This window comes from Aspergillus vadensis, assembly GCF_003184925.1.
Source record: "Aspergillus vadensis CBS 113365 unplaced genomic scaffold BO88scaffold_8, whole genome shotgun sequence".
In the NCBI taxonomy this organism is placed as follows: domain Eukaryota; kingdom Fungi; phylum Ascomycota; class Eurotiomycetes; order Eurotiales; family Aspergillaceae; genus Aspergillus; species Aspergillus vadensis.
In genome coordinates this window covers 410,216-433,646 of record NW_020292046.1, presented here as the reverse complement: position 1 = coordinate 433,646, position 23,431 = coordinate 410,216, and the positions used below count along the sequence as shown (strand labels likewise).

At 51.6% G+C, this 23,431-nt stretch overlaps 9 protein-coding genes across 9 annotated transcripts; 3 read left to right on the top strand and 6 right to left on the bottom strand.

Moving 5' to 3' along the window:
- Nucleotides 1-1,074: 1,074 nt before the first annotated feature.
- On the top strand, nt 1,075-1,504 carry BO88DRAFT_260580 (uncharacterized protein). The gene has a single exon (XM_025702285.1). The coding sequence runs from the start codon at nt 1,180-1,182 to the stop codon at nt 1,414-1,416; it is 237 nt and encodes a 78-aa protein (XP_025564098.1). The 5' UTR covers nt 1,075-1,179; the 3' UTR covers nt 1,417-1,504.
- A 2,613-nt stretch (nt 1,505-4,117) lies between these two features.
- BO88DRAFT_260576 (uncharacterized protein) lies at nt 4,118-4,617 on the bottom strand. The gene has a single exon (XM_025702284.1). It carries the CDS (start codon nt 4,570-4,572, stop codon nt 4,189-4,191), a length of 384 nt encoding a protein of 127 aa, XP_025564097.1. The 5' UTR covers nt 4,573-4,617; the 3' UTR covers nt 4,118-4,188.
- A 3,841-nt stretch (nt 4,618-8,458) lies between these two features.
- On the bottom strand, nt 8,459-9,476 carry BO88DRAFT_260492 (uncharacterized protein). The gene is made up of 3 exons (XM_025702283.1): nt 9,208-9,476; nt 8,755-9,126; nt 8,459-8,701 (listed from the first exon to the last, which is right to left on the bottom strand). The coding sequence occupies exons 1-3, from the start codon at nt 9,325-9,327 to the stop codon at nt 8,540-8,542; spliced, it is 654 nt and encodes a 217-aa protein (XP_025564096.1). The 5' UTR covers nt 9,328-9,476; the 3' UTR covers nt 8,459-8,539.
- Nucleotides 9,414-9,923, bottom strand: BO88DRAFT_403936 (uncharacterized protein). Its single transcript, XM_025706485.1, has one exon. The coding sequence runs from the start codon at nt 9,822-9,824 to the stop codon at nt 9,627-9,629; it is 198 nt and encodes a 65-aa protein (XP_025564095.1). The 5' UTR covers nt 9,825-9,923; the 3' UTR covers nt 9,414-9,626.
- On the bottom strand, nt 9,893-11,056 carry BO88DRAFT_403934 (putative alcohol dehydrogenase; the record flags this gene model as incomplete). Its single annotated transcript, XM_025706484.1, has 1 exon — nt 9,893-11,056. Exon 1 carries the CDS (start codon nt 10,790-10,792, stop codon nt 9,893-9,895), a length of 900 nt encoding a protein of 299 aa, XP_025564094.1. The 5' UTR covers nt 10,793-11,056.
- A 965-nt stretch (nt 11,057-12,021) lies between these two features.
- BO88DRAFT_403933 (uncharacterized protein) lies at nt 12,022-12,503 on the bottom strand. The gene has a single exon (XM_025706483.1). The coding sequence runs from the start codon at nt 12,415-12,417 to the stop codon at nt 12,127-12,129; it is 291 nt and encodes a 96-aa protein (XP_025564093.1). The 5' UTR covers nt 12,418-12,503; the 3' UTR covers nt 12,022-12,126.
- Nucleotides 12,504-13,565: 1,062 nt separating this feature from the next.
- Nucleotides 13,566-18,851, top strand: BO88DRAFT_386172 (GYF domain protein; the record flags this gene model as incomplete). Its single annotated transcript, XM_025704776.1, has 6 exons — nt 13,566-13,649; nt 13,861-14,040; nt 14,168-14,600; nt 14,691-16,212; nt 16,264-18,504; nt 18,553-18,851. Exons 2-6 carry the CDS (start codon nt 13,943-13,945, stop codon nt 18,849-18,851), a joined length of 4,593 nt encoding a protein of 1,530 aa, XP_025564092.1. The 5' UTR covers nt 13,566-13,649; nt 13,861-13,942.
- A 298-nt stretch (nt 18,852-19,149) lies between these two features.
- BO88DRAFT_487072 (putative aminotransferase family protein (LolT)) lies at nt 19,150-20,708 on the top strand (the record flags this gene model as incomplete). Its single annotated transcript, XM_025712519.1, has 3 exons — nt 19,150-19,280; nt 19,360-19,966; nt 20,039-20,708. Exons 1-3 carry the CDS (start codon nt 19,202-19,204, stop codon nt 20,706-20,708), a joined length of 1,356 nt encoding a protein of 451 aa, XP_025564091.1. The 5' UTR covers nt 19,150-19,201.
- Nucleotides 20,709-20,745: 37 nt separating this feature from the next.
- On the bottom strand, nt 20,746-22,979 carry BO88DRAFT_403930 (H(+)-transporting V1 sector ATPase subunit B). Its single transcript, XM_025706482.1, has 9 exons — nt 22,767-22,979; nt 22,596-22,680; nt 22,511-22,530; nt 22,396-22,431; nt 22,184-22,345; nt 21,819-22,135; nt 21,498-21,772; nt 21,233-21,451; nt 20,746-21,184 (listed from the first exon to the last, which is right to left on the bottom strand). Exons 1-9 carry the CDS (start codon nt 22,863-22,865, stop codon nt 20,874-20,876), a joined length of 1,524 nt encoding a protein of 507 aa, XP_025564090.1. The 5' UTR covers nt 22,866-22,979; the 3' UTR covers nt 20,746-20,873.
- Between the last annotated feature and the right edge of the window lie 452 nt (nt 22,980-23,431).

The window sequence follows — 23,431 nt, the reverse complement described above, 5'->3', positions numbered from 1 at the left end:
AGTAGTAAGTAAGTACTATTACTAGTCATAAGAAATGGTGTCAGGCCAACTGCGAGCCCGCCCGAGCGTGCAGGGGAACGCTTCCAGAGCCAGTCACAGCCAACGATTCCGTTGTTCCGTGCCTTCCTTCCTCCATCACTCCACATTGTGGCAGCGCAGCGGCTGACCTTTGGTTCAACTGTGCTTTACTAGTTTTGTCTACCGAGATCATCCACTTCCAACGGCGTCTGAATCCCCAGCCTTTCGGCTTTTGTTCTCTTTGGTAGGCAAGGCGGATAATTTGCCTTCCAACAGATATCTGGTCAACTCGGTTGAAGCGGTTAACGATCAAGCAAGGTGTGAGTTAAAAATGCACAGCAAGGTACATGCACAGCAGATAACACACTATTTTTCACTCTTGTTGACAGCCAGTGGGATCGTGGGATCCTCGAACGCGGGCATGCAACCACCACCGTGAAGTAGCTATCTAGCGGCCGATCTATCTGAGGGAAGCGGTACTTCTAAGATGCTAAACATAGCAAACCTTGCATTGGCTCCCACTGGAAGAAGTCATGCAAGGGTCGGACATGGCCGTATCATTGGTGCCAGAAGAGGGCGGTGTGGATCCCCTCCCCTCCACTGCCACTCAATTTCACTTTACTTTTAGTTTAGCGCATGAAAAAGAAAGAAGGAAAGGAAGAAGGAAAAAAAGGTTTCCGCTTCTTCCTCCAGGATCCTCCGCTTAAAATAATGTCGGCACTTGATTCGCTCACAATTAAGTCCGGTGAGTGGCACGATGGGAAGCACCGAAAGGCTATTCCCCTGGTGGTGGTAAGGTAGCAGCATGGTAGTACTACCTTTGCTACCACCTCCACTTGCAGCAGAGCGACCCTGCATTGTTACCACACTGTGAGCCGTCAGTGGACGCTTCTCGCGGCTGAGCTGCTGAGACCTGGCCAACCGCCATGAGCTGATCATCCCGGCCGTCATCGTGGCCTCGGGCGTTCAGCTGGAAACTGCTTATCCCGGTTGCTTGCCCTTTCTCGAGAACAGGGATGGAACTATTGATGTTTAATCAAACTCGCCGTAGCACCCCCCAACCACGGACCAACGCTGGGGTACAGCCTATTGCTTAGGATCTAATCATCGTAAGGCCGCCCGATGTGATCATGCTGACGGTCCCGGATCGAAGATGAGGTCATGGCGGTGTTCCACGGTGGTCAAGTCATCCACGCTATACTCAGATCGACGGGAGTCAAGAGGAAACAAGCCTGGGCAAGCTGTGCACTAGTTTCCTATGAAGTCATGTTATCCAAAAAGCCGAGCGTTGTCGATCTTATTCTCTTGTGGACAGCACATCGTGGCTCAGTCTTCCTGGGTCTTGTTGCGGAGGTCCTCCGTACTCCACGTTTGGTAAGAAATAGGTCTCAAACTTAGATGATACTTGCCGTGAATCCTTTCAATGGTCTTCAGGGCTTCGGGACGACTGCCAGAACTGATTGACTTCCGAAGACACTGTCAATTGTGTCATTCCGAATTCCGAGTCATGGATGTCGGGCTTTGCGCCGGTTGCTCAAATACGGGTGCTCTCTAAACATACCGTGTAGCGGTGGTCACTGTAGGTACATACTACCAATGACCTGGCACTGTCCCTCACAAACAATACTATCGGACAGCCGTTGATCGCCATAATTCATCTCATGCGATGTGACGACATGACTCCCAACCAGGAGTCGCTTCAATCTCAAGAAATTAACCGACGCCGAATAAAGTTCGTCGTATAGATCGACCCAAAGGCAGTAACTTGGCGGATCATCGTTCGGCGCACGTTGAGAAGCACGCGCGCTCGCCATCTTACAGCAACTAGTGTATCCGTACCTACCTTAGTCACCTTGCAATTGCGGGCGAAAAGATTCTCAGCAGGCATTGAGACTATTTACTGGCTCCTATCCAGATATGCCAAAGGGAAGCTGTGGGCCCCTACAAAGATAGCATGATTAGCCCCATGGAGATGATTCGTCCCCTAAGCTATATACAGGGATGATCAGCAGTCGCTGTCCACAATAGTGCGCATGGCTTGTCCCTGATTGGAATGGGCGACCACAGTGGTTTGCTTGCGCTCATGTTCGAGAAGAAAAGGGAAAAGTGGTCTGTAGGACCATGGTTTCATTGCCACGAGGGATGGTTTAGTCCTTCAACCTGACATGCGTTTGCATGGGGTCGAGGTGAGGCAGGCAATACTACCCCTGACTGTCAAATGAGGACATGAGTGCAATGAACTTGCTAGTAAGAGTACTACTACTCATTTCACAGGTGTCTATTTGAAAGATATATATCCCAAACACCGGCATATGAGCTATCTGTTACTACAAACCTTCTTCAATTAACCCGAAGCCAAGCCAATTACAGTGTCTTGCATGTTGACCTCCGAATCTACTCCAGCAATTCTACGAAGCTTTCCGAAATAGTAGATACTTTGTATCAACTGCCTTAGACGTCGGAGGAAGGCTCGGCATTCCTGAATGCTTTCGCTACAGGGCAAAAGGACACTAGGACAGAGGTCGGCCAATGCTCGGGGAAATCCGCCCGCGCCCGACCGAGTGACCGGCCAAAGTTTCAACAAGCGGACGGACCACAACCTCAAAAGGACAAAACAAATTGGCTACTGCCTAGAATTGATGGCAGAGTTTCTGTGCCCTTCATCGTTCAAACTTCAGGCTAACCCAGTCGATCAAGGTATGGAAAATCCCGCAGTCCATCGGGGCTGTTACTAGTCCACTGACCATGCCAACCCCGGCTGCGCGCTAGCCGTCCCTTAGTGGGCATGGTATTCGGCCGGTGTAGTAAGTTGTGCCGTTAATGGGCAGCAGGAATCGACGGGTAGATGTTATTGCATGTGTGCTAAGAAAGCATTCTCTGTGCGTGAGGAGTATGATCGTCAACCTTTGCATCCGAAAATCTGTTTCAAAATTGCAAAGAATGTGGAAATCTCGGGCAGTGCAACAGCTATCTACACCGGCGGCATCCTCCGCCTGAGGATTATCATTAACAATCATTATTCAGTCACGGTTCATGATTGAGCCCTGAACTCCGGAAATCATTCAATGGTGAAATCCACCACCACCGGAACATCACCGGGGTCAACCGGAGAAATCCTACGAAGCTCCACTTTCCCCCCCATCGACTCCGTCTACGGAGTAGTGCGAGCCAGTCAATCCTAGCGGCTCCGAACCTCAACCCAAGGAACCAACCGGCGGCCGGTCAACAAGGAGGTGAATCTTCCGGAAGCATGATGGAAGTGGAACGGTTAGCAGCGATGGACCCATGGGTCCCAGCGCGTGGGAATTTACTTTCTACCGAGGAAGCGTGGTGTCGTATCTTCTCCGTATTTTCGGATTCGGAACGTCGTCACTATGTGGAATGGAATATTTTTTAGACCAGCTACTATGTATGACTTTGCGGTGATCATCAATCATACGATGGGCGAGTGATGACGCTCGTTCTTTCGAGCAGAGAAAGGAAGGTGGTATCAACTATTGTGACCAAGACAAGTGCATCTGTCACATCTTAGCAGCACCCCAGTCCCCAAGCAGCCGAAGCACAAGAACCGCAATTAAGCATTCAGGGTCTTTTAATTGCGGTGGGCAATCAACCCCGGCTCGGCGTGTCAGCTAAAGTGATGAATAGCTGGAAGGCGTCCAATTCCCGGCCGGCTCTTGGCACCCACCCGGCACCACGACAAATGGCAGTCTACGCTTTCTCACAGCAGTCAGATTAAACGTGCTCTAGTTGATTCTAGTCGCGCCTTAGTTATCCCTGTTATATGTTATGCTGCCAATCTAACGGCCAGCATGCCGTCATTGTTTATTACCTAGTGGATGATGCTCCATACACAGCACACCACTGTCATCACAGGATCTCAAGACCCAGCACGGAGCCCCGAAGGAACACACACACAACCTGCCACCCTCTCACGAGGCACCAAGCAAAGACGCATGAAGTTTAATTTTCATCTGCAGGAGACAGACTTGGATTGGATCGTCCTTGCATCCTCCCGTCTAGTCTAAACCTTGGTCTTTCTGTGTGTCGATAATCAATCTACCCGGAAGTCATGACTTGACGTAGACCGGTCCAGGTACATCATTTGAGAGTTTACACCCTTACTTGGACATGGGCTATCAACCGTCCATCCGCCCATTACCCCTTGAATCAGAGAATAAAAACCCTCAAATTGATGCTAGGGTTATCCCACCAAACCCTGATATCGGAAATTAAATGCGCCAGCAAGTACTGTTGAATGCTGGCATACCCACCAGAACCACCCGGATAATTTCTTCCCTTATCCATACTCATTTCCAGCTGCACGGGATACGCCATATGGGAAGTTAGGAGCAGCAGACAGGAAGAAAGGTAGCACAGAACGAGGGACGTCAAAATTTGCATGCAATAACAGGTCTTAAACTGCACGCGCCGTGCATACGCAGCAAGTAAGTAGAGTCCGGCCCACCCAGAGCGGACGGACAGATAGACGGTAAGAAGGTTTTTTTTTTTGATCGGCACGTTTTGGTTGGGGATGAGCGGGATGTTGATCATGGTGGCTGGTTATGGTTATCTACACACTAGACAAACACAGCAAACCGAATACCAATATCTACGGAGTACTCCGTAGTAACCAACTAAGATATATCTAATTTTAATTTTACTTCATATTTTTTTCTCACTTGTTTCACCTGTCTTAATCCTTTATCCGCAAATTGATGGAGCAGTGCACTAGCTAAGCATGTAGACAAGTAAGTCAAGCAGGGAGGAGACATGTCCGCTTAGTCAAGAAGTCAGAAAGTCTCTTAGGTTAACTGAACTATCCATCTAGATGAATCCTAACTAGTCATTTAACTTGTCACCTTACTTGACTTGCCAACTATTAAGTTAGTTAGTTAGCAAGGCTTGGCCTGGTCTATTTGTTCGTTTGTTTCTCCTCAGCCAGCCGCACTCTATCCTTCCCCCATTTAGCCAAGATAACCCATTCTACTCATAGAATAGTACGGTACTTGTGTCTCATATACGATTAAAAAATAGAAATGAACCCAGAAAAAAAAAGAGAGCTAAATAGCTACGTAGGTAGTGAGAAGTAAATGAAAAGAAATGCCGACCCAAGCGCTCCCCCCACAAACGAAACACAACACAACAACAACCAAACTAAACTTAAGTGGCAGTAGCCCGCCCGTCAATCCATTTCCCATCCAGGCGCAACCCGAACCCTAATTGCAAACCGTAGTATGTCTCACCTGTAGTCAGGTCACGGTCTACCCTAGTTGGCTGGTTGGTTGGTTGGTTTGGTTTGGGTGTCGGTCTGAGTTACTATTTTATAATTTTTCATGTTTATTTTTATTTTTTTTTTCCACTTACTTTGTGCTTGCTTAGCTTTTGGTTCCATTTTTTTTTTTTCCCTCACTCTCTTGTTTGGTATGGGGAGTTTTGTTCTTGATGCTAATTTAAGCATATGCTATTATAGTCTGTCGGTACCGAAGTGACTAACTACTGTGCTACTGACTTAGACTGACTGGCTTTTGTGGGTATTTGGGGGAGGGAGTATGGAGAGTTACTATAGTATGGTGTTGTACTTGCTGCCGCTACTGCATGGCAGTATAGTATACACATAAACTAAAGAGGTAGAGAACATCTGGTGGTGGTCACCACATACATCACAAGTCCCATCATTATAGCTTCAAACAAACAATTAGCCACACATTCAATCTATCAATTTCTCTATCTCCCGTCAATACCATATACTACGGTCGTTATTCTCACCCCTCCAAGCATAAAACACCTAAACTAAAAGAAAAGTACAGCCGTTGCCCCGGTGTGGCTGTGCACTGCCCTACCGAGCTACGTCCCCCGAATTCCAACCAGTAAATACACTCCATCCACCCATCTATCACAAAGTAAATCAGGGGCTCGTGAAATGCGGGATAGGTCCGAAACAAGTTCAACGTAAAAGTGGCTCCTTAGCAAAAGCAGACCAGTAGTCTACTGATGGATGAATACTACCTACTACCCTACTAGGTAATACCGGAGCTAAGTAGTTCTGGTTCTGACTGTGTAGAGAACAGACCAGAATAGAGCAACCCAAAACCTCGGGACGAGCAGTGTGGAACTTGGCTCCAATTTACTTGGACAGAGCGTTAACGGCGTTCTCCGTATATACCAGTACCTAGCTGACTTCCATGTGGCTACTAGATGTCTATCAGGAGGAGTAGTGATGTGCAAGTTTTACAAAGTACAAGTGGGTAGGTGGATAGCATGGTTTCCTAGACATGGATAAATATACTCCGTACCTACGTTGTAGTAGTAGTAGCTATGTCTGATACAGAGTATATACCAATCCACCAAACCTTGGAACAAGGTAATAAAAAACTAGTCTATACCAGTTAACACCCACCTAGCTAGTTAGCATTAGATGGAATCTATGTGCTAATTGAAGACAGAAAAAGTGGCGTATGCCTCAGCTTGAAACATCTGCGCCACTTACTCCTCCATGCTCACTCCGTTATTTGAAGTTACTATTATGTTATGAGGTGGGATAGGGTACGGAGTATCCGGGATTTGCTCGTGCACGCACACTGGACGGGATCTCTTTCTTCTGGAGGATGATGTGCCGACAGGGCTGCTTCACTAGTCGCTTCGCAAAGCATGTCTGTGGTTGTGGTTGTGATTGTGGCTGTCTGTCTGTGTCACTCGAGGCTCAGTAGTCCCGGGACGGATGCAGTGCACGGGCGAGATGGTAGCCAGTTGACAGGTTTGGGTTTTAGGTGGTGGTAGTAAGGTTTGGATAGGTAGATTGACTGCCTCGTGGGTGTGTACTACGTTTGGGATAAACATGTTGGTACTATTAGTAGTACTTTAGTAAGTACTAGTTCCTTATATGTCAAATAAGTTCCATGTTGGGTTCAGGATATATATTCTAGTCGGGTTGCTAGTACAGCGATATTACTACGTAGTAGTAACATCATACTTCCAGATCAGAGACTCATCTCATTATTTCTGGGCTATGCCCTACTACACAATCCAGTCTACAGATCCTAGTTCCCATGTTATGTTTTAGTGGTAGTAGTGGCGGCTATTCTCACCCCCATAGTGCAGCCTCTATCGTATATAGCCTTTAATACTCAGGCTATTTAGTGAGACATGGGCTATCCATTCGGTAAATGCACTCTCCTCAACCATAAACTTACCACGTCAAGCTGAACACCTCAACAAAAGTGGGATATCCAAATCCCACATACCAAGTTCGTACATCTTGCTACAGCTCATCCATCCCCTAAGACTAGGATCACCAAGCCCCATAGACATAGACCCATACCTCCCTACTACTACGTAGCAGACTAGTATGTGTGCATACGCACTGCATCCATCCCAAACCCCCTATTCACCACCCACCCCACCACCAGCTGAACAAAGTTTCTGGGATGTGATTCACTTCACTCGGATCCAGAGGAAACTACAGCAATCTCAAACTTCAAAGATTGACCACCCTATCCCATCGTGTACCTCTCCTTTTCAGACCCAAAAGGAAACCCTCACTAGCGAGCGATGATCACCAACCAAAGGATGGAGATGGAGATATCGATGGGGAGGGGGGAGGAAGATCCAAAGGAAGCACCACACCCGTATCCAATCGAGAGAATCAGAAGCATGTCCGATCATCCCATCCTGTAGGAAAGGAGAATGGCAGCGGCGGGGGGGGGAAAGAAAAAAACGAAAATCATTGAGAAAAATTCTAGTCTAGCATTAATGCACTAGTTACCACCTGACTCTGACTCGGTCAGTCAGCTGATCCGGTCATCTTCGCTTTTTGCTAGTGCTTTCTGGTCATACCCCATCTCAGTCCATTCTTCGACGTCAGTCAGTGATTTGTGCTCACGCACAAGTGTCTAGCACTTGTTCATTCTATCTACTTCGTACAGCTTCGCCGGTATGGATGAGGGGAGGGGTCAGGGTCATGCATTGTGACGCAGGTGTGTGTGTCTTATCAGCCTAACGGTGAGAAGGGTCATCCTTAACCCTGTTTCTTCGGATCCGGGAGCTAACAACGTGCAATGGGTGGCGCTTGAGCAGTGACATCCGGTCTAGTGGACTTCATCCTGGAATTTCCGACTTCGCGCTGCATGGTCGAAGCCTATCCTGCATCCCGCACGGCGTACGCTATCCAACCAACTCATAGCCTATGCAGGTCCTCTCCGCTGGTCGAAAATACCAGAAACATGGCCAGTCACAGTCGTAGCCGGGACCTTCGTGCTGGGACGGCGAATTTTATTGGCTTCGAAAACTAGCCAGGGAATGATTGGATTGTCTATGGGTCGTTGCCAGAAATAGGATCGGTAGCAACACCAGATGGTCATCCCGGTTTTGGTAGCATGTCTCACTCAACCCGCCACGGCTGCTGCAAGCCTGTGGGACTTGACCGAGCTTTCATTCAGTGCTATCTATTCGGAGATGACTACCAGAAAGCAGGACAGTCCCTGAAATGAGAAATCTCTTTCGTTCGCCCACGGGAATAATATCAGAATATTTCGGCGCTCTCCTCCACAGACCGACTATAGCAGAGGGGAAACAGTGCCCCCCAAAATCGATACATGCCCCAGTGATTCTCCTTTTCTGAAACTAGTCTTCGAGCAAATGTGCATTCCGTCCGAAAAGCGTTCGTACTGCGCAGGTGGACAATCTGCTGACATCTGAGCTGGGTCTCTGCTAAATCCCGACGGGTTGACCACTCACCTCGTCGTATCTCTGTAGAGCCGAGTAGTACTGCACCGAGAGCCCAAAATTCTTTCTCAGTATCGGCTTTCTGATCCTCCTCGCAGCCGTGGCCAAGATGCGTGACTGTCTCTCGCGGCTCAAATGGATGTGATCACCGACAGCGACTCCTCCTGGTAACTTCCAATTTTGTCGCTCGTAGACAACTTCAACCAGCCGGGTAAGCGTGTCAGCCTGCCATGTGGTCAAGAGCTCATTATGAAACGCCCTAACGTGGCGTTGGAGCTTCGACAAATCGGTTTTGAGTCGGAATACATTGGAGCGTAGCGTGCTCATCTTATGGTCCAGGTTCTGATTGCTGACCTGCAACGACTCAAGAGCCGAGGTGTATCTCTGGGTAGATATCAGCATTGGTGCCTGCAGATACAAGTATACCCTGCTGCCTGTTTGGTGAATGTTGTGGAGCTGACACACCGATAGTGAGGACAATTTAGTCTTTCCTACTATGCCATTCTCTTTCGCAGACGACAACTGAATCTGCGACCGATAAAAGGACATCCCAGGTCCATATAAGGTGAAAATGTCGACATCCATTTCGCCGGATCGAGTATGATGCGCTATCTAAACAAACAATGAGAGTTCAGCTATCCTTGAATTTTAAGCGATAAACTTGCTGGTGGCCTGAAAGCTAGGGAGTGTTGATAATGAAGCCCAGAGGCTTTGGAGTCGATTCAGGGGGGTTGTGACATGGAGGCAAACGGATTACCTGGCACAGGGAAGGTGCGACTACACACTCAGGCTGCTCTGGAAAGTACCGCTTCATCGTGTCTACTACGTTCCTCATAATAAACACAGTGACAGAAGAAGGCTAACATCTGGCAATGATATTTACTTCACAGTTTGCTTCCAGAGGTCTTCCCGAACTCAATCACCAGCTTCCCGAATTGCTTCCCTTCCTTCATATCCTCAAAGATTCCATCGATGGCAGGGATATCCTCCAGATCAGTCTGCAGAATGCGTGAGATGACTGGATGGATCTTGTGCGTCTTGATGAACTCGACCATCTCCTTGAACTCCTTGCGCGAGCCCATCGTACAGCCCCGGACATCAATATTCTTCAGAACAGCCTTCATGGAGAACGGCATCTGCGGCGCGACCGTCATCCCATATACACAGAGAGCACCACCAGGCTATTCCAGTCAGATATTCCAGACGTACTCAGATAGCGAGAGGGGGGAGGTCTACTCACCTTAAGCAACTTGACAGCCTTGTCCACCGAATCCCCTCCTGCCCCGTCAATAATTGCATCGAAAGCCACTTTCCCTGTAGGCAACAACTCCAATAACTTCTGCTCCCACTTCTCTTGCTTGTAATTCACACCTCCCTTAGCCCCAAGCTCAATTGCTTTCCGGATCTTCTCCTCACTCGAGCTCGTCACATAAACATCCACGCCCCTAGCCACCGCCAGCTTGAGCGCCATCAATGCCACGCCACCTCCAATACCAGTCACCAGGACTGCAGCTCCCTTACTCGAGTTTCTCTCTCCAGCCTTGACCACCAGCGCTCTCCACGCTGTCAAGCCGGTAAGCGGAAACGACGCAGCCTCTGCATCCGACAAATGCTCCGGCACCTCTTCTAACTCCCCTTCATCGATGGCGAGATACTCCTGCATCGTCCCCTTGTTGTACGATTTCGTCCCGCCCATGATCCTGTACCCTTTCGGATCTTCCGGTCCATCCAGAGACTCCTTCCACCCTACTCCGGGGTTAATGACCACCCGCTTCCCGATCCAACGTTGCGGATCGCGCACTCCTTCACCGGCGGCTATCACGGTTCCTGTACCGTCGGCACCCATGGGAACGTCAAAGGTGACGCCCGGATAGAGATGTTGACGGAGGAACACATCGCGGTGGTTTAGCGATGTAGCTGTGAGCTTCACTAAAACCTCGCGGCCTTGAGGTACAGGCTGGGGAAGGGTCTTCACAGCGAGGGGGTAGTAGACTTGACCCGGCTTTCCGGGTTTACCATCGACGGGGTTGAGAAAGATGGCTTTTGACATGCTGCAGTGGATCTTTGGGATAGGTACTATATATTATGTGCTGTGGGTATCAAAATGGGTTTTTTGTAATGTGAATATATGTAGAGTGAAACTAGGAAAAGATGGAGCATGCATGCACTTATCGGTTCGGTTCGGCGTGCGGGGATGAGGTGAGCTGTTTAGGCCGTTATCGGTTGCCGAGGATGTGCGTCGGGAGGAGACAAAGTTGCTTGCGGTGAAGATCTACGCAGCATATGATATTGACCCGACTAATTTCTAGAACAGGAACACTTAAGTTTGTGTTAAACTTTGTTGCTTCTCACATAGTACAACTCAATTGTTACTTGCAATTAACATTCGAAACCTATTAACAGTAATAGTGGTACATGTTTGAGCCTCGGCTGAGAGAGCTGAACTATCATATTGAACATTGATTATAATATATATCTGCGACCAACTAACTAATCCCAACACATCAATAATAACATTCAAAGGGAAGAAATAAGAGTGATCCTCATTATAAATGGCAATATACACCACCACGATTTGCACCTGTCACGAAATAAAACCAAATTCAAGCCAGTTGGGATTGCCACCCCTACCTCAGATGATGCCATAATCCTGTTCCACTATACTATACAACTCTAGCATGGTAGCTTACCGGCAATTTTTTTTGTGCAGTTATTATTACAACTTGACTTTGAAAGTGCATCCACATCAACGGAATACGCTGTAATTGGGCTATAGTACAGTCTGAGACTACAGTATGAGGTAATGTATACTGTTGTGTCTCCTTTTAAGCAAGATAGAGAGGGGGCTGAGCCATTGGCCATATTATAGATTGGCTCTAGGAGTGAAGGAGAATCACTTATTTCTAAGATGTCAGTAAAGCGGGAAAGACAAACTAGCTATGAAAGACAGATGGCATTGCAGATGGCCTGCTGTCTGAGAGCTGCTGTTGCCTTGCTAGATCCCGATTTTTAGACCGAGCGGAAAGGAGGATCGAGAGTCTGTTCTGAAATAACTATTCCCAGAAACATATCAACTGAATTGATTGCAGCCCCTTTGGGATTGTGGAAACGGTGATGAGCTCGAGGTGTGTCTGTGTATCTTGCCAAGGCGTACTGTTGTGGGATATAGTGGATGTTGTCTTGTTAAGGTCTGTCCATAGCAGCTATGTCATGAATATATATGGATGTTTCTGAAGCTTTTTCGTTGACCTCGACGCAAATTGATGCTAAGGAGTAGGCTAATTGTACAATACTATTATATTAGATGGGTCTTGAAACGGTGCGGTTTTGGTTCGCCGATCTTATTGGGTTCTGTTTGCAATTATGCGATTCTGACCGCTGCCATTAGAAGTTATGATATTGATCTGCGAGAGTACCGTAAATGGCAGTTGACAGATCAGCATTCTGTCTGGAGGAATGGTGAACTGCGGGAGATTGTTCGCGTTCGTCTGGAATGCACAGCGGCTCTATCCCTACACAGTATGTGTTCGCGCGATTGCAGTCCACATGAGCTCTGGTCTGATTATCCTCAATGTTGATAATGAAGGCGTCTTTGATTGAGCATAGAACTGTCAATAAAATGTATATTGGCAGTGGATGACACGAGAACAGAAACAAACCACAGGCATCATCCATGTAGATTTTGAATGAAAGGTCGTACGAGAAGCCGATGGCCGTACAAACATGTCTATCCCCAGAACTGCAGGCAAACCGGATTGTTGCAGATCGAGGATTGTGGTGTTGTGTTGTACTGACTGTTGATGATTGCTTGTTAAGTAAAGCTGCGATGGGATACGTGCCTCAGGCCGCAGAGTGGAGGTTGGGGCACGGTACGGATGGAAGTCACTGGCAAGTCACTGGCCACCTAATTTAGTATGTGGGTGTACCTGGCATGTACTTTGGCCGTATGGTATGTATGGGGCTGGTACGGAAGGTTGTTTTTCAGAGTGACGACACTGACTTCTCCCACACAATTCATTGATGATGCCTTACATTATGCAGTGCTGAATTACCTGCTTAGCTTTGAATAGTATATGTACAATGAAAAGGTAGAAGGCAGGGAGTTGGAAGCTGGCTAACCACAATACTATGTAAATAGCCCGACCCTCAAAAAATTTTGACATTCTAAAAATACCCGGGGGAGAGCTTCCTCTCCATCCCAGTGGGATTTCTCTGACGTTGAGTTGAAGCGACACGTCGAGAGAAACCACAGCGTTTGCGGCCAAACCACCAGTGACGGTGTCTGCGTGGCAGTAACCCGTCGTAGGTTTGTCTGGGGATATTATGGCCACGCACTGTCCCGGAAATGCACCATCAAACTCCAGGTTTGGGGGAATCTTGGGATAACTGGAGATATGTAGTCGGGTCAAATCTGACCTGTCACCTGTAGATTGAAATTAATTGCGATGGGCAGCTTGCACCACATGTAAGGCTGAGGATGAGCTATCTATCTATACCCGACCTTCCCTGGAAGCTGTCCAGCGAAGAAAAAAAAGAACAGAAACCAGACCACCAATTTGTGCGGCAGTTTCACAACCAGTGTGGGCTGAGGTAATAATAATAATAAACCAATTGCGGTCGCACAAGGCGATCTGGCGGTACGACCAAAAGCGCGAAAACGAAGTAAAAAAACAGAAAAAACAACGAAAACAGTCACTTCGTCACGTCCGTCACGACCGGTACGGTGGTAATTCCACGGCCACCAGCTAATTCGCCGCAAGCCTCTTCATTTTTCTTGACCTGCCAGGAACTCTCAATCCTTTCGATCTTCTGATCTCGACTCTGGATCGTCTAGCGTTCTTGTTTTCGACCTCGACTCTCAATCCGCCCCCGGCTTCTTTCCAGATCTCTATCCCAAAGACACAAAGGTGTGTTCTTTTGCTTCCCCCCAATCGTCTTACTGTCCTCCTCCACCTTGCTGTCTGCCTCTCTCCCCCTCGCTGATCCGTTCTCCTCACCAGCTCTACGGACTGCTGCTTGTCTCCAACCCACCCTTCCACATCTTCCCCCAGAAAAAACGTTCGCATCGCTCCTTTTTGTTTTCACAATTCACGGTATTAACTTAAACCTTTCTTCTAGATTCTCGTCTCCCCGAACTTCTCTCTTTTCCCCAACTGGACCGGCATTCTTATCGTCCGTCGCCCAGCTACCGACCTTCATAATGCCCACGCCACTTCCGTCTAGTTTTGCCTCGGCCGCCGCTGGCAACACCCACGACTCTTCGAACAGGAGAGGGGATGGCTCTGCCGGTGGAGAATGGTACGCAATGCTCTTCTAACTGGTTCTATGCGGTCTACCCGCTGCTTTGGCCGCCGTCCTAGTCCCTCCCGGCGGTTTTGCGTGGCGGAGTTGAACTGACAACTCATCCTCAACCGGGGACATGCAGGTCTCGAACTCGCATGAATGGAGCAACACAGACTTTCCGCCGTCCGTCCGTTGCGACAAACCCTTCTCACAACCGGGATGCCAGCCAACCCACGTCGGCTACCACTCCCACCGTGGGCACCTACACTCCTCCGCATATGTCCTCGACCTACCAGTCCAGCGCACTCCGCAACGGAGCAGCTACCGACACGCGTTATTCAAAGGATCAGCTACTTAGTCTCTACAAAACCCAACGAGAGTCGGGCGTACTGGGGAAGAATGTTGCAGATTACTTCGTAGCTGACTGGAATCCCCACGAGACGTCACCTGTCAACGGCGCTTGGGGGAAACGGGAAGATTCGAAGGATAACCCCTCCGGCCCGGAAGTGTGCTGGGATCATGGGGGCCAGGTCGAGCCGTTGGGCCTGGTAGATATGACGGACGATGAGAAAGAGGTTTGTCTCTTTGCTTACCCCGCCTTGCTTGCTGCTTGAGCGTGTTTCTGCTTTAAAATTTTTTCCGGGAGCCGTGCTGAAGGAGCGCAGTTATTTACTCTCTCCGTCAACTCCCCTCTTAAGCCGCCACCGACGAACGCTTCGAAGGAGAACACTGGCGCCGGTACTGGTGGACGCAAGCTGTCCATCTCCCAAGGCCATATGAATAATTACAACACCGCATCCCCCAGTGCTGGGCGCCCCGGCCCCAGACGCCGGGAGACGGGCGACTCGACTGGGAATCCCATGTCTCCCACCACCAGCGGCTCTCGCTTTTTCCGTGACGAACCGAACACCTCCACCCCGCCCCCCTCCCTTTTGCGCCGCAAGACCGATTTCCGAGATACCTCTTCCGCCGCCCGATGGGAGGAGAAGGAGAAGGAGAACGTCGCTCGAGATGCAAACGCCGAGACTGCCTCTCCATTTGGTTCCCTGAAGCGGAGTTCGACCAATCCTTTGAGCGCGGCACCGGGCGCCTCGAATTCCCCTTGGGGATCTGCGTCGCAAAGTGCCAACTTTTCGCCCATGGGAGCGTTTGGTGCATTTTCTCTGGGCACAGCGACTACCCCGACAACCGAAAAGAAGGCTGGGTTTGGTAGTCTCCGCGGAGAGAGCCGTTTGAAGGGGCTGTTTTCGAAGGATAGCTCTGAGGACATTTCGGCCACTATCAAGGAGAAGTCGTCCCTTAGTAGCTTGGAACGCTTGGGTGATACGGAGGGTGAGAAGCGTGCTCAGTCGCCTTGGGGAGAACCCGTCAAGACGCGTACTGGCCGCAGCGAGACGAACCCCTTCTCGGAGGAGCCTCGCAGCGGAAGTGCCGCTCTTGGCGGGTCCCAGGAGATCAACACTCCTTCTCAACCTGCGGACCAGCTGGGATTCTCGGTTTTTGGGATGACCTCTAGCATCCCTGGATTCCGGGAATTGATGCAAAGCCATGAGAACTCGCGCAACCCTACTCCAAGTCTGTTGCAGGGACATGAACCCACCAGCCCCACTAATACGAACCCATATCAGAGCCCCCACGGCGACCGAAGTGGTGGTGGTGGTGGTGGCGGCGGCGGCGACGATGACGTGGAGACTGATGGTTCCGATATTCAGAACTCCACGCATCCCGGCATCACTGGCCTTCGTGATACCTCGTCCGCGTTTGGCTCTATCCGACGGGTAGGATCGGGCATCGACTTGCCTTCAATCGATCGAAGCCAAACGTCCAGTGCCGCTGGAAACCGCAGCTTCTCCAGCCTCGGTGGGTTGGGAGGTCTGTCGTCGTTGGGTGGTCCGGCCGGATGGCCCACCAGCGCTGCCGTGGGTACTCCTACGCGGGAACGCTCGGCCTTCGCTGGTGGATTCGGCGATCCTATCTTCGGCACGATGGGTGATTTGCAGTCCCCAAGCCTGTCGACTTTGGGCGGTGGTGGTTTGTTCAGCCCCCATGCCGGCATCTCTGGCACGGGCAGTCTGGGCCGCTCCAGCAAGTTAGGTTCTCTGTTCCCGGCCGCCATGCAGGAGCAAATGCAAGGTGACCAGGGACGTTCGGATCTGGCCGCTCTGGAGGAGGCCGCTCGCCAACCCGGTAAGAATATCGACATGTCTGAGTATGAGCAGGTCCTAATGCAACAATTAGACGCCCAGCAGGACAAGCCGGGCCAGCCTGGCCAGCCCGCAACCACCTCAGCTTCGCAAACCCCTGTCTCTGCGGTGGGCTCTATTCCTACGTCGATGGCGCCCGATGTACCCCCAACCAGCCAGACGCCTGGTCAGGCTGGAGCTGCTGGCTCTGTGCCTCCTGCCCAACAGCGGACCATGGTGATGCCGGATCGGATGCGTTGGATCTACCGCGATCCGCAGGGCAACATCCAGGGTCCTTGGACTGGACTGGAGATGCACGACTGGTTCAAGGCAGGCTTCTTTAGTCCTGACCTGCAGATCAAGAAGCTCGAGGACCCCGAGTTCGAACCCCTTGCACAGCTTGTGCGACGCATCGGCAACTCGCGCGAACCCTTCCTGGTGCCTCAGATCGGCATTCCCCACGGTCCCGACCCCAGCCCTGGTCCCTGGACTGGGAACACTACCGGCACGGCTCAGCCTCCGTTCCCCGGCAGTTTCCCCAGCTTTGGTACCACTTTGACCGCGGAGCAGCAGAATGCGTTGGAACGCCGGAAGCAGGAGGAGCAGTATTTGATGGCACGTCAGAAGGAACACCTCGCTCAGCAGCAAGCGCTGATGAAGCAAATGCAGTTTCAGGGTGTCCCCCACACGATGCACCCGCACCAGCTGCAGCATCACTCCAGTGCCCACAGCCTCCACAGCCAGCCCAGTTTTGGCAGCATCGCCTCGCCAGTTGGCTTCCAACCCTCTCCGATTCAAGCTCCGATGCAGCAACCCCAGTCTGTTGCAGGCTTCTTCGACGCTGCCGGACCGGTGAGAGCCAACCCGCTGCCCAACATCGGTCCCCAGATGCTCGGCACTGAACTGGGCACCCCCCAGGATCAGCTCCCCGCCCTCCTCGACCGCTTGAACGTGAACCGTCCCGACCCTTTCGCTTTCGGCACCCCCGGCTCTTTTGCGGCTCGTCAGCCTGACAGTCTCTTTCATCAGCAACAGGTTGCCAGCATGCTCCAGGACCGTGCTCGCTTGCAACAGGAGCAGGAGCAATTTGACAGCGCCCAGGGTGACAACCTCTTCGACCAGCAAGCACGGGAAGAACGCCTCCGCCAATTCCACGCTTTGAGAGCCCAGGAGGGTGAGCTGGGCCTCCGGACTGCCGAGGGTCTGCCCACGCACCCGGCCACGGTCCCCCAGCCGTCTGAGCCTGAGGAGGTCGAGCCGGTGGCTGAGGCTGAGGAGCCTACACTGACGTTGTCGCAGCAGGTGCAAAAGGCCGCGTCTGCTCAGCGCAAGCAGCAGGAACAGCTGGAGCAACAAGAACAGCTTGAGCGCGAGCAGCAGGAACAGCAAACTTCCGATGCGGGTGAGGCGGCCTGGACTACCAAAGACAGTGCCATGCCCCAGCCCTTCCCTCCCCCGCCCTCTGCCTCGCCGCTCCCGGCCCCGGCTGCTCAGCGCAACCGTCAGAATGTTGCTGAGTCTCTGGCTGCCAACTCGCGTTCCCAGACCCAGACTCCCGTGGAGGCGCCGACCACTTCGATCGCGCCTTGGGCAAAGGAAGCTAATGAAGTGCCTAAGGGTCCTTCTCTGAAGGAGATCCAGGAGGCCGAGGCCCGCAGCGCTGCGCAGAAGGAAGAGTTGGCGGCTGCTGCACGCCGTGCCCAGCTGCTGGCCGAGCAGGAGCGTCTCAGCCAAGTCCAGGCCCAGGCCCCTGGCCTCCCGTCGACGGCTAATTGGGCCAGCGCTGGTTCTCCTGCTACTCCTACATCTTCAGGCTCAGTTTGGAACAACAAGGGTCAGGCCGCTCCTTCTGGCGCCGCTAAGAAGACTCTGGCCCAGATCCAGAAGGAAGAGGAGGCACGTAAGCAGCGTCTGGCCGCTGCCGCCGCTGCTGCTCAGAGTGCGGCTGCCAGCCCACCGACTGCTCCGTCTTCGACCGGAAAGCGCTATGCGGATCTTGCCAGCAAGGCTCCAGCGGCGTCTCCGGTCCCTGCCAGCGCCAGCACGTCGGGTGCCTGGACGACTGTTGGAGCGGGCGGCAAGCCCAAGCCCCCTCCGGCTGCTCCCGCCGGGCCTCGCTCGACCAGCAGCGCAACTCCGGTGGCAGTTTCTCCCGTGAAGCCGAAGCCGGCGACTGTCGCGACTCCCCGTACGGTTGCTGTCGCTTCGCCTCCGGCCAACCCTAACCGCGCCGTGGAGGAGTTCACCAAGTGGGCCAAGCTTGCTTTGGGCAAGGGGCTGAACAGCAACATCAATGGTAAGTCGCAGAAAATGGTGGAAAATGCTCATAGCTAATGCGATATAGTGGACGATTTTGTACAGCAGTTGCTTTTCCTGCCTGCGGAGGCGGAGATCATCTCGGACTCCGTGTACGCCAACTCGCAGACGCTGGACGGCCGGCGGTTCGCGGAGGAGTTCATCCGGCGGCGTAAGCTGGCCGACAAGGGCATCGTGGACCCTGTGTCGGCTAGTGCCTTTGCGGAGAAGAACGCGGGCGGATGGAGCGAAGTAGCCAAGAAGGGATCTTCGAACGCGAATCGCGAGGAGGACAATGGAAACGCAGCGTTCAAGGTGGTTGCGCCCCGCAAGAAGGGCAAGCGGTGATGCAATGCAGGATGATTAGGGAGATGAGATGATTTGAGATGTTTGGATTTAGAAGCGGAGCCGCGCATTGGCTATTGTGTATGTCGAATGGATGATGTAGCATAACAGCGTTTCTGGCCGAGTCAGATTTAACTTAATCTGTCTTATCGGAGGGACGTAGATTAAGGTTATAACTGAAGTATGATTCTAATTATAACCATTCACTTACTTGATAGTTATTGTGACTCATGAGGGGTAACATACTCCTCTTTAAATAGTGCTTATCGTATCCCCGACCTTGCCCAGTATTCCCACTTCTCAATTCCCTCCCCTCTCTATCTACACCATCAATTACTACTAGTACCATCACCATGACCACCCCAATCCCCTACGGCGCCCCCATGCGCCAACACTTCTGCCTCGATCCCAACTGGAAGAACCTCAACCACGGCAAGTTCCATCTCATCCTATCCCATCCCATCCCCCCAATCCCCACCAACACCAATCCTAACAATAGACAATAACACAGGATCCTTCGGCACCTACCCCCTCCGGATCCAATCCGCCCTCCGCGCCCACCAATCCACCGCCGAATCCCACCCCGACCTCTTCATCCGACGCCTCTGCCCCTCCCAAGCCCAACACTCCCTGAACTTACTCTCCACCCTCCTCCACGCCCCTGCCACCTCCCTCGCCTTCGTCAAAAACGCCACGACGGGGGTCAACACCATCCTGCACAACATCCCCTTCACCTCCGATGATGTCATCATTTACTTCGACACCATCTACGGAGCGATCGAGTACGGCTTGCTTGCGCTGCAGGAACGTACTGGTGTGAAACTAAGGAAGGTGGAGTATACCCTACCTATTTCTCATGGGGAGATAGTGAGGAGGTTTAGGGATGTGGTGGAGCGGGTTAGGAATGAAGAGAACGGAGGAAAAGGGTTGAGGGTCAAGGCAGCGGTGTTTGATATGGTGGTTAGTGTTCCGGCGGTGCGGTTCCCGTTTGAGGCATTGGTGAGGGAGTGTAAAGAGTTGGGGGTGTTGAGTGTCGTTGATGGTGCGCATGGGGTGGGTATGTTAGACGTGGATTTGGGAACCCTGGGGGTCGATTTTTGGACGAGTAATTTGCATAAGTATGACCCCTTTACATCCCCCTTTCTCCTTCCCTTTGGGATGTGATGCTGATATGTGTTTGGTGTGTGTAGATGGCTCTACATCCCCCGCGGCTGCGCAGTGCTCTACGTCGCGCCGCAACACCAACATCTCATGCGCACGACATCCCCGACCTCCTGGGGGTATATTTCCCCCTCTGCGGCGGAGGAGGCACGCGTGAATGGGACTACTGCGGATGCGTTCAGGTATTTGTTTCAGCAGACGGCGACGAATGATGATACGCCTTATTTGTGTGTGCCGGAGGCGTTGAAGTTCCGGGACGAGGTGTGTGGTGGGGAGAAGGCCATCTATGGGTATTTGGAGAGGTTGGCGAATGAGGCGGCGGACCTTGTGGCGGGGATGTTGGGGACGGAGGTGTTGAGGGATGAGGAGGGGTTGTTGACGAGGTGTGCGATGACGAATGTGAGGTTGTTGGTTAGGGTTGGTGATGGTGGTGATGGTGGTGATGGTGAAGAGGGTGAAGGGGGGTGTGTGGTGGTGAAGAAGGAAGAGGCGGGGAAGGTGGCACTGTGGTTTCAGAACACGCTCCTGGATGAGTATAACACGTTTGTGCCCGTGTTTGAGTATAATGGGTGGTTGTGGATGAGGTTGTCGGCGCAGGTGTATCTGGATAAGAGTGATTTTGAGTGGTTGGGGGGGGGTGTTGAAAGAGTTGTGTGGGAGGGTGGGGAAAGAAGCTCTTCAGAAAAAGTAGATAGTTAGACTACTACGTAGATGGTTGGTTGAATGATGCTTAATGTCAAGGAATAAAAGAATTCATAGATATACAACTACGGACTGTATATGCATCTGGCAATAACCACAGGAAATAAGTTGCTGGCTCACTCGGTTGAACATGACTAAACCCAAATACACGGCTTCTACAGCTTATGTCTCGATCAGATCGGCCGTCTCGCCCTGGGTCTGCTCCGGAACCGTGTTGTCCCGGGTGTCCTTGTTGGCAATCTTGCGCGCCGACCGCGCATAGAACTCGTCCAGCACCCGCTTGGGGATACGGTTGAGCAGGTCCTTGGGGTAGATGCGCAGCAGGTTCCAGGCAATGTCCAGCGACTCGAAGATGCTGCGCGACTCGTACGGCGACTGGCTGATGAAGGTGCGCTCGAACTTGTCGAGGAACTCCAGGGAGAGCTTGTCCTCGGAAGACAGAGCCTCCTCACCAACGACAGCTTTCATGGCGGCTGTTCTAAGTTAGTATGTGCTTATATTCTGGCATGGAGGGAACTGACCGGCATCACGTCCAATGGCGTACTTGGCGTACAGCTGGTTGGACACTTCAGAGTGATCCTTACGAGTACGTCCAGTACCAATGGCAGACTTCATCAGACGAGACAGGGAAGGAAGCACGTTAATCGGGGGGTAGACACCCTTGTTGTGCAGCTGACGGTCGATGAAGATCTGTCCCTCCGTAATGTAACCCGTCAGGTCGGGAATGGGGTGAGTGATATCTATACTTGTTAGCTCACGAACCAACCCTCTAGAAAGAAGTCATACCATCGTTGGGCATGGTCAGAATGGGAATCTGAGTAATGGATCCGTTACGGCCCTCCACACGTCCAGCACGCTCGTAGATGGTCGACAAATCAGTGTACATGTAACCGGGGTAACCACGACGACCCGGCACTTCTTCACGGGCAGCAGACACCTCACGAAGGGCATCACAGTAGGCGGACAGATCAGTCATGATGACCAGGACGTGCTTCTCCAGCTGGTAGGCGTAGTACTCGGCGGTCGTCAAGGCAAGACGGGGGGTGATGATACGTTCGATCCTGGCAAAGTCAGCTATTGCGTCTATCCAAAAGGCGTAGCACATACGTAGGGTCGTTGGCCAAGTTCAGGAACAGCGTGACACGCTCCATACTGCCGTTCTCCTCAAAGTCGCGAGTGAAGAAACGGGCCGTTTCCATGTTCACACCCATGGCAGCGAAGACGATAGAAAAGTTCTCCTCGTGTCCGTCGTGGACGTCCTTAGTAGGGCGCTTCACCAGACCAGCCTGACGACAGATCTGAGCGGCAATTTCGTTGTGAGGGAGACCGGCAGCAGAGAAGATGGGGATCTTCTGTCCACGAGCAATGGAGTTCATGGTATCGATGGCAGAGATACCGGTGGAGATCATCTCTTCAGGGTACACCTGATCTTATCAGCACAGCCATATCCAGCCCAATCATCATATACATACACGAGAGTAGGGGTTAATAGGTTGACCGTTGATATCCAGGTAATCCTCCGCCAGGACCTTGGGGCCCTTGTCGATTGCGCGACCGGAACCGTCGAAGACACGACCCAGCATGTCTTCGGACACACCCAGCTTCAAGCTGTGACCGGTGAACTCGACTTTCGTCTGGCAAGGTCAGCTGGCGATCCCTAAGTGGTAAAGTTCTGGATCCATACCCTCTTGACATCGATACCCGGAGTTCCTTCAAAGACCTAGTATGATCGCATCCCGTTAATGCTCCGCATGATAAGCCATATCACTAGCACGCCACAGCTGCTATATGTTTCGTACCTGAACGACTGCCCTGTTTCCTGTACCAGAAATATCATATTAGCTATCTGAGCGTAACCGCTGTCGCATGCGATGTTGGACATACCGCGAGCTTCGAGGACCTGACCCGACCGCTCGGTTCCATCGGGGAGAGTGAGGGACACGATTTCGTTGTAACGGGGGAATTTGACCTATAGGGTATCTTGGTAAGCTGGCTATATGTATACAGGCTGACCCGTTGTTGGGAGCAGCGGCGCAACAATGCAGGTTGACGTACGTTATCAAGAACGACCAGTGGGCCGTTGATACCTCCGATGGTGTTGTAACGGATGCGAGGCTTGACGCTCGTCATCCTGGGATCAACAAAGTCGGCCATGGTGAGAGATGCAGCAGCAGCAGAAGCAGCAGGTGCGCACAGAAGGAGACCGAAAGACGGGGGAGGGAAGTTGAGGGGAGAGACAGCAGCAGCAGCTCCTTAGTCGAGGCCGAGTGTCGACGTATGCTTTGGCTGCTCCACGCCGCCGCACGGGCGGTGACCAGCCGGAGACCAGCCACGTGATGCTACACTAGAGTAGTAGTCTACCTCCTGCCGAGCTAGATACAAAGCATCATCAACCCTGATGCAGGTGGCTTTTACTACAATATAGATCTATTTAGTTATTTATTCTGGTATAAGTATGGGGATATGTTATTACAGCTATACTCATCATGCAATACTCTTTGACTGACCTGGTATGGAGACACCGAGTCGGGACAGCTTAAGATCAACTCTATATCAACATAAGTTTGCTCCTTTCTCCTCTCATATTGAAAGTATCAGACAGTCCGATCATAGATTGGTGTCTCCGATCCTAAGTTGTAAGCGATGACATGCACAGCTGTTGATAGCCTGCATCCTACCCCATACTGTTTCTCCAACGTCCACCGTCTGGCCTGTTCCTT

Bases quoted from the DNA above. Each gene is read 5' to 3' on its own strand.
- BO88DRAFT_403936 (XM_025706485.1), bottom strand. From the start codon at position 9,824: ATGGGCTCGCGCAAGGAGTTCAAGGAGATGGTCGAGTTCATCAAGACG.
- BO88DRAFT_260492 (XM_025702283.1), bottom strand. From the start codon at position 9,327: ATGGATGTCGACATTTTCACCTTATATGGACCTGGGATGTCCTTTTAT. The intron at 9,127-9,207 runs GTGTGTCAGCTC...ATATCTACCCAG, and splicing joins CTAAATTGTCCTCACTATCG to AGATACACCTCGGCTCTTGA. The intron at 8,702-8,754 runs GTGAGTGGTCAA...AGATGTCAGCAG, and splicing joins CTCTACAGAGATACGACGAG to ATTGTCCACCTGCGCAGTAC.
- BO88DRAFT_260580 (XM_025702285.1), top strand. From the start codon at position 1,180: ATGGCGGTGTTCCACGGTGGTCAAGTCATCCACGCTATACTCAGATCG.
- BO88DRAFT_260576 (XM_025702284.1), bottom strand. From the start codon at position 4,572: ATGATCAACATCCCGCTCATCCCCAACCAAAACGTGCCGATCAAAAAA.
- BO88DRAFT_403930 (XM_025706482.1), bottom strand. From the start codon at position 22,865: ATGGCCGACTTTGTTGATCCCAGGATGACGAGCGTCAAGCCTCGCATC. The intron at 22,681-22,766 runs GTACGTCAACCT...GATACCCTATAG, and splicing joins CACTGGTCGTTCTTGATAAC to GTCAAATTCCCCCGTTACAA. The intron at 22,531-22,595 runs GTATGTCCAACA...TTTCTGGTACAG, and splicing joins TCAGGTCCTCGAAGCTCGCG to GAAACAGGGCAGTCGTTCAG.
- BO88DRAFT_403933 (XM_025706483.1), bottom strand. From the start codon at position 12,417: ATGGATGATGCCTGTGGTTTGTTTCTGTTCTCGTGTCATCCACTGCCA.